Source organism: Vombatus ursinus, unplaced genomic scaffold, assembly GCF_900497805.2.
Source record: "Vombatus ursinus unplaced genomic scaffold, bare-nosed wombat genome assembly UNPS02014811.1, whole genome shotgun sequence".
NCBI classification, from domain to species: domain Eukaryota; kingdom Metazoa; phylum Chordata; class Mammalia; order Diprotodontia; family Vombatidae; genus Vombatus; species Vombatus ursinus.
Window position 1 is genome coordinate 16,368,531 of NW_020954589.1, and position 8,739 is coordinate 16,377,269.

An 8,739-nucleotide genomic window follows, 5' to 3' on the forward strand; every position below is an offset into this window, starting at 1 on the left:
TCTCTATGAAGATGGTTCTCCTCACGTCTATTTATCCAGGATGATTCTCCTCACATCTGTTTATATCACCTTAACCTTTCTTGTGATCTCCAGTCTTGTATCTCCAACTTCTTATTTGACATCTTGAGTTCGATTTCTTATAGGTATCTTAAATTCAGCATGTCCAAAATTGAACTCATCATCTTTAAGCCCTCCATTCTTCCTACCTTCTCTCTTACTTTTGAAGGCATCACATTCTCCCAGTCACCCAGGCTCACAATCTAAGTTTGTCATCTTTGACTCCTCATTTTTCCCTTTCCTATATCCAATTTATTATAAAGTCCTTTTGATTTTACCTTTGTAATATCTCTAATGTATGCACCCTTCTTTCTTCTGTCACTTCTCTACTCTATTTGGCTTTTAAAGTACTTCGTATTCTGGCCCCTTCCTAACTTTCTAGTCTTCATATGCCTTACTCTGCTCCATATATTCTTGTAACTAGTGACACTGACCTCCTTTTTTCTTGTTCCTTGAGCAAGGCACTCTATCTCCTCAGTGCCCCCCATGCCTGAAATGCTCTCCCTCTTCATATCTGCTTTCTGACATCCTTCAAGTCCCAGATAAAATCTCACCTTCTACTGGAAACCTTTCCTGATCCCCCTTAATGCTAATGACTTTGTTCTATTGATTATCTCCAATTTATATTCTTGTTGGTACAGAATTGTTTTCCTGTTATTTCCTCCATTAGACTGTGAACACATTGAGAGCAGGGACTGTCTTTATGCCTTTATTTGTATTCCTAGAGTTTAAAAAACATGTTGGTCTTTATGCAAAAATTGTAATTCCATGTCACAGTTCCTCTTCTTATTTTAATTACCTTGACTCTGTGCAGAAGCTTTTATTTTATACATTCTGTTTTGCCTTTTGGGATCTCTGTCCCATGTTTGGTTACAAATTTTTCCTCTAACCATCTGTCTATCTGTCCATCTGCTTTCCCATCTGTGAATGTGTGTATATGTATGTGCATGCATATACCTATGTGTGTATATACAAGTTTTCCTTCTACTTATTTTTAAAAGATGTGATTTGTTTTTTTATATTTAGATCACTTATCTCTTTGAACTTTATAGTAGTATAGGGAGTACTGGAAGGTGGTAGTGCAAAACTATTTTCCACCTAATTGCCTTCCAGTTTTCCCAGCAGTTCTTTTCTTTTTTTGGGGGGGGGGGCTAGGCAATGAGGTTAAGTGACTTGCCCAGGGTCACACAGCTAGTAAGTGTTATGTGTCTGAGGCCGGGTTTGAACTCAGGTCCTCCTGAATCCAGGGCCGGTGTTCTATCCACTGCATCACCTAGCTGCCCCAGTTCATTTCAAATATAGGGAATCGTTCCCTGGGTAGGTAGAATTTTTTTGGTTAATACTCAGTTATGGTGTTCATTTGTTTTTAAAACATTCTTGTTTGTTCAGTTTCAATGATCTACTTTTCTGTATTTTTAAGATGTATCAAATAGTTTTTCCAGATACTAGTTTGAGAACAAGTAATGCTATACTCTTCTTCTTTCTTAATTTTTTCATTATTTCCCTAGAAATAAAATTTTGTTTCTCTAAATACCCTTTTTGTCATATAAATTTATTGTTATATTATCTTATTCTATAGAGTAAGATTTTGGTAGTATGATTAGTATGACACTACAGCTACAAATTAATTTCTACTACCAAGCCATAAAAAATAAATAATCTTTCTAGTTATTTGTCATCTTTTATTTTTGTAAAGAGTATTTTGTTGTTCTTCATTGAATATACATCTTTGAATGTCATCATTCAACTTTAGAAAACATTTGTCAAATGTCTATTATGTTCAGAGCACTGTGTTAGATATTAGGGAGATACAGAGATTAAATAGGACAAGATCTCTTCCCTGTATGTTATTTTCCATTTTCAGAAACAAACAAAAAACTACTTGTATTGCTGTATGTATAGAAATGTGGCCAAAGAGGACGACCTTCACATTTTGAATAAACTCAAATTCTTCTTTTGACTGAAAGGCCATAAGACTTAGTAGAGAGAATACTGTATCTACAGTCAGGAAGCTTGGATTTGGATCCTGCTACATACATATATCTGTGTCAAAGTCATCTGATCCCTCAGAACCTCAGTTTCTTTATTTATAAAATAGGAATATTTTCAGTATCTATGTCACAAGACTATTATAAGGAAAATGATTTATAAAATATAAAGCAATGCATTATTTTTATTAATGTTATTGGTCCATTTTGGTATTACTAGATGTTCTTTCTCAATATAATTTTTTTCTTTAGAACTGGCGTGAATTGGATGCACGAATTACAGATACAGCAAATGAATCAAAAGATAATGTTCGATATTTATACACACTAGAAAAAGTATGTCAACCTCTCTACAACTATGACCTAGTAAGTGTACTTTTAAAAATGCAGTATGGAGTTTAAATCTTATGATAAGTATTTGTTTACACTTTTTCATAATTTGAAAATATATGTTAGGGTAAAGTTACGGTACCAGACTAGCACCTTAATATATCTAGTAATACCGTATTTCTTTGTGAAAATGTGATTTTTACAGTAATGTTTTTAAAATACCTTACCTTCATTGTTTTGTTACAGTCTTTTAAAGTACTTTTATCTAAAGTGTTTTATTTGACTTTCACACCAGACTTGTGAAGTGGGCAAGACAGGTTTTGTCTTCATTTTACAGAGGCAGAGATTAAGGGTCACAGAAGTTCACTGTCTTGCCCAAGATCACAAAGCTAGTAAGTGGTAGACATAGGACCAGAACTAGGGATTTTAGCCTCTTAGTCCAGTGTTTTTTCACTTCTCCTTCACAAATTTTTTTTTTGGGATTTCAAAGGTTAATGTTAATAATCATTTTATTACATCCCCCACTAAGTTTATCCCTACTTTTGATTCTTAAATATCCTCAAGATATTTATTTTATGAATAAATTTTTCATATAATATTAATCTCATAATCAGAATACACACCTATTTATAGAGTATTAGAAGAAGGCCTCATGGGATAATGGATCTGGAGATGGAAGGGAATTCAGAAGCCAATGAATTTAACTCTCTAAGAAAGTGAGGCCCTCATTTCCCTAAGGTCACAGAAATAGTAAGCTGCAGAGCTAGGATTTAAATCTTAGAGATTATCTAGTACAATCTTGCCTCCTCCCAGCCATTTTACAACTGAGGAAACCACGGATCAGAGATGAAATAACTTGTGCAAGGTCACGTAGCTAGTAAATAGCAGAGTCAAAATTGGAACCATGTTCTTTGTTTCCAAATCTAGTATTTTCCAAAATACTGTATTACCTGCCTCAACCAAGCTTACAGTTTAGTAAGACAGAAAAGACAAATATACAAATACATACATTTTTTATTTTTGTCTTTGTATCCACAGCACTCAATACAGTGCCTTGCACAAAGTAGGTGCTTAATAAATGCTTTGTTGAATTAAATTGAACAAATAGCTATAGAACAAAATAAACTGTAATAAATGCATGAGAGAGATACAAACAAGGTGCTAGAATAGACAGAACATTGGAAGAAGGAGGAATCATAAAGAAGGAGGCATGTAAAATGGGCTGTCAAGGATAAATAGGATCACCAAAGGTAGAATTTGAGGAAAAAAGGCAATTCCAGGTGAAAGGAAAGAGATAAGTATAGATCTGGAAAAGTGCATAGCAGAGGATGGAAGGCTTATAGTAGCCATATCATTTGCTAGGGTCTTTTCTTCCTTCTTTCTGAATACAGGAGGTATTCACACAGAAGCATCGTGACCATTCAGCCTTAATAAATATTTGTAAATTGCATGTCATGGGAAAGGGTGGAAATGGGAAGACCTTTTAATATTATAATAAAGTGGTAAGAAGATGGTGGAGTAAGCAGCAGATCCCTGTCCTCCCATTCTCATCCCTGAACACCCATAAAATAGCATCCCAGAACAAAACCTGGAAGAGTGGATCCAGTGGAAAAACAAGGAGGAGCAGTCTTCTGAACCAGAAGATTTAAAGAATTGGCAGATAAGGTCCATATCACTTGGGTAAAAGGGAAATGCAGTCCAGGACAGGAGACATCCCAGCAAGCAGGCTCCACCTCAGCACACCAGTGGGAGATATTGAGTCCCAGAATGATGGAGCAGGCAAATGCCAACATCAGGACTCCCCTTGTGCCTTAGCACATCCAGGGGAACTGTCAGACTCCAGCTCAGAGAACCACCACATGCTTCAGCTCAGCTCAGGTTGGGCAGGTGTCCTCTAGCAGCTGGACCTCCCCATGGTTCAGTGCAGCTCCAGGTGGGCAGATATCCTCCAGTTGCAGACCTCCCTGTGCTTCAGCACAGCCCCTAGTGGCCAGGCATCCTCCAGTAACAGACATCCAGGTGCTCAGTGTAGACTAGACGAATGCAGAAAAATACCACCTTGTCTAAGCATATGCCAGACACCACTACTAGGACCCCAGCTTAGCACCAGCTAAGCTACCAGAACACCACCACTTCCAGAAGCCAGCATCTGAGGCCCCAGGGCACAAAACTAATGACTAGGCCGCTGGCCTGCAGCACGAGAAGCTCGGGACAGTGCCACCTGCACTCCAGCAGGAAAGCTCAACTTTAAAAGCCAGGAAATAGGCAAACATCATAAGCAAAAAGTGATAAAGATCCTTGAACATAGAGAACTTTTATGGTGACAGGGAAGATCAAAATACAGACTCAGAGGAGGAAAACACTGTCAATATACCTACATCTGACACCTCAAAGGGGAATATGACTTGGTCTCAAGGACAAAAAAGCTCTCTTAGAAGAGCTCAAGAAAGATTTTAAAAGTTAAATAAGAGAGGTAGAAGAAAAATTGTGAAAAGAAATGGAAGGTATAGAAGAGAGAGTCAGTAGCTTGGAAAAGGAAGGACAAAAATTGACTGAAGAAAACAACTCCTTAACAAGTAAAATTGGCCAAATGGAAAAGGAAGTACAAAAGCTAACTGAAGAAAACAATTTCTTGAAAATTAGAATTAGTCAAGTGGAAGCTAATGACACTGTAAGACATCAAGAATCAGTCAAATCCTGGAGAATCAAGTAAAAAACTACTGGAAATAATAAACAACTTTAGTAAAGTTGCAGGATATAAAATAAACCCACATAAATCATCAGCATTTCTATATATTACCAACAAAGCCTAATAGCAAGAGATAGAAAGAAAAATTCCATCTAAAGTTACTGTAGACATTATAAAATACTTAGGAGTCTACCTGTCGAAACAAACCCAGGAACTATAGGAATACAATTACAAAACACTTTTCACCCAAATAAAGTCAGATCTAAATAATTGGAAAAACACCAGTTGCTCATGGGTAGGCTGAGATAATATAATAAAAACGACAATTCTACCCAAGTTAATTTACTTATTCAGTGCCGTAGCAATCAAACTTCCAAAAATTTATTTTATAGAGCTATAAAAAATAACAAGATTCATTTGAAAGAACAAAAGGTCCAGAATATCAAGGGAACTAATGAAAAGAAATGCTAGGGAAGGTGGCCTAGCCATTCCAGATCTTAAATTGTATTTTAAAGCAGCAATCATCAAAACTGTTTGGTACTGGCTAAGAAATAGAGTGGTGGATCAGTGAAATAGATTAGGTATATAAGACACAGTAGTCAATGACTATAGTAATCTACTGTTTGATAAACCCAAAGACCCCAGCTTCTGGGATAAGAACTCACTATTTGACAAAAATTGCTGAGAAAACTGGAAAAGAGTTTGGTAGAAACTAGGCATAGACCAAAATCTTACACCATATGCCAAAATAAAGTCAAAATAGGTACACAATTTATATATAAAGGCTGATACTATAAACAGGAGAGCAAGGAATAGTTTACCTGTCAGATTTATGGAGAACAGAAGAATTTATGACCAAACAAGAGTGAAACACATTATGGGGGCAGCTAAGTGGCACAGTGGATAGAGCACCAGCCCTAAAGTCAAGAGGACCTGAGTTCAAATCCAGCCTCAGACCAAACACTTGACACTTGCTAGCTGTGTGATCCTGGGCAAGTCACTTAACCCCCATTGCTTAAAAAAAACCAAAAACATTATGAAATGCAAAATGGGTAATTTTGATTACATTAAATTGAAAAGTTTTTGTACAAAGCCAATGCATCCAAGATTAGGAGGGAAGCAGAAAACTGGGAAAGATTTTACAACCAGTGTCTCTGATAAGGGCCTCATTTCTTAAATATATAGAGAACTAAGTCAAATTCATAAGAATACTATTCATTCCCCAATTGATAAATGGTCAAAAGACATGAACAGGCAGTTTTCAGGTGAAGAAATTAAAGCTATCTATAGTTGTATGAAAAAATGCTCTAAATCACTATTGATTAGAGAAATGCAAATCAAAATGACTCTGGGATACCACATCACACCTATCAGTTTGACTAACATGACAAAACAGGAAAATGTCAGATGTTGGAGATGTGTGAAAATTGGAACATTAATGCATTGTTGGCAGAGTTGTGAACTTATCCAGCCATTTTGGAGAGCAATTTGGAGCTATGCCCAGAGGGCTATAAAATGTGCATACCTTTTGACCCAGCAATAGCACTTCTAGGGCTATAGCCCAAAGACATCATAAAAATAGGAAAAGGACACACATGTACAAAATATTTATAGCAGCTCTTTCTGTGGTGGCCAAGAATTGGAAATTGAGGGGATGCCCATCAATTGGGGAATGGCTGAACAAGTTGTATATGAATGTAATGGAATACTATTGTGCTATAAGAAATGATCAGCAGGCAGACTTCAGAAAAACCCGAAAAGATTTGTATGGACTGATGCTTAGTGAAGTGAGCAGATCCAGGAGAACGTTGTACACAATAACAGCCACATTGTGCAATGACTAACTCTGATAGACTTAGCTCTTCTCAGCAATGCAGGGATCTAATATATCTCTAAAAGTCTCATGATGGAAAATGCTATCCACATCCAGAGAAAGAACTATGGAGTTTGAATGCAGATCAAAGCATACTGTTTGCTCTTTTTTTTCCTTTTGTTTTGTTTTTTGTTTCTTGTGGTTCCTCCTGTTCGTTCTAATTGTTCTTTACACTATGATTAATGTGAAAATATGTTTAATAGGAATGTATATGTAGAGCCTATATCAGGCCGTCTTGGGGAGGGAGGGGAGAAAATTTAAAACTCAAAAGCTTATGGAGGTGGTTATTGAAAACTAAAAATAAATAAATTAAAATTAAAAAAGAATCAGTCAAAATCAAAAGAATGAAAAAATAGAAGAAAATGTAAAATACCTCATTGGAAAAACAACTGACCTGGAAAATAAATATCAGAGAGATAATTTAAGAATTATTGAACTTCCTGAAAACCTCAATTAAAAAAAAAAAAAGCCTGGAAGGCATCTTTCAAGAAATTATCAAGGAAAACTTCCCTGAGGTCCTAGAACCAGAGGGCAAAATAGTCATTGGAAGAATCCACTGATCACTTCCTGAAAGAGATCCTAAAATGAAAAGTCCAAGGAATATTGTAGTCCAGTTCCAGAATTAGCAGGTCAAGAAGAAAATACTGCAAGCAACCAGAAAGAAAAAATTTAAATATTGTGGAACCACAGTCAGGATTATGCAGGATTTAGCAGCTTCTTTCTTAAAGGACAGGAGGGCCTGGAATATGATATTCTGGAAGGCAAAGGAGCTTGAATTATAATCAAGAATCAACTATTAAGCAAAACTGAGTATAATCTTTCAGGGGAAAAGATGGACATTCAGTGACATGGGGGACTTTCAGTCACACACAAGAAGCTTGGGTCAGTGCCTCCTGCTCCCCATAAGGAGAGCTCAGTCTTTTTAAAGACCAGGAAATAAGCAAACACCATGAGCAACAAGATATGTACTATAGATTCTTACTAAGGGAACAGGGAAGATCAAGGCAGAAATTCTGAAGAGGACAACATTGTCAACAAACCCATATCTGGAACCTCAAAAGGGAATATGAACTGGTCTAAAGCCCAGAAAACCTTCTTGGAAGAGCTCAAGAAGGATTTTTTTTAATTTAATAAACTTTAATATAATAGTAGAGTAACAAGTTCTCACCATCTCTGAGAAAATACTGCTTTTAGCCACTGAATGGTTGAACCAAAATTCAAACTAAAATTAGACAGCTATTTGTTAAACAGATACTGTGTACATAGAACTGTTTTTATTTTTATATTAATTTATTTTGATTTATAAATAATCACTTCCATATGCTTTTGAGTTTAAAATTTTTCTCCCCTTTCCTCCCCACCACTCTCCCCAAGACGGCACACAATCTGATATAGGCTATACATTTACATTCAAGAAGGATTTTTAAAGTCAAATAAGAGAGGTACAAGAAAAATTGGGAAAAGAAATGAGAAGTATGCAAGAGAGAGTCAATAATTTGGAAGAGGAAGGACAAAGTTAACCAAAGAAAACAACTCCTTACAAAGCAGAATTGGCCATACAGAAAAGGAGACACAAAAACTCACTGAGGAGAAGAATTCTATAAAAAAATAAAATGGGCTAAATGGAAAAGGAGGTACAAAATCTAATAGAAGAAAACAATTTGTTAAAAGTTAGAATTCGGCAAATGGAAGCTAATGACTCTATGAGAGAGCAAGAATCAGTCAAACAGAAACAAAGGAGTGAAAAAATAGATGAAAACATAAAATACCTCATTGGTAAAACAACTGACCTGGAAAATCGA

The 8,739-nt window shown here is 36.0% G+C and overlaps 1 protein-coding gene across 1 annotated transcript in view; it reads left to right on the forward strand.

Annotated features, from left to right (window-relative positions):
- DNAH8 (dynein axonemal heavy chain 8) overlaps positions 1–8,739 on the forward strand; it is a 404,075-nt gene that overhangs the window by 37,407 nt on the left and 357,929 nt on the right. The window contains exon 8 of the mRNA XM_027876336.1: positions 2,298–2,411. Coding sequence (XP_027732137.1) covers positions 2,298–2,411 — 114 coding nt within the window. The remainder of the gene's footprint in view (positions 1–2,297; positions 2,412–8,739) is intronic.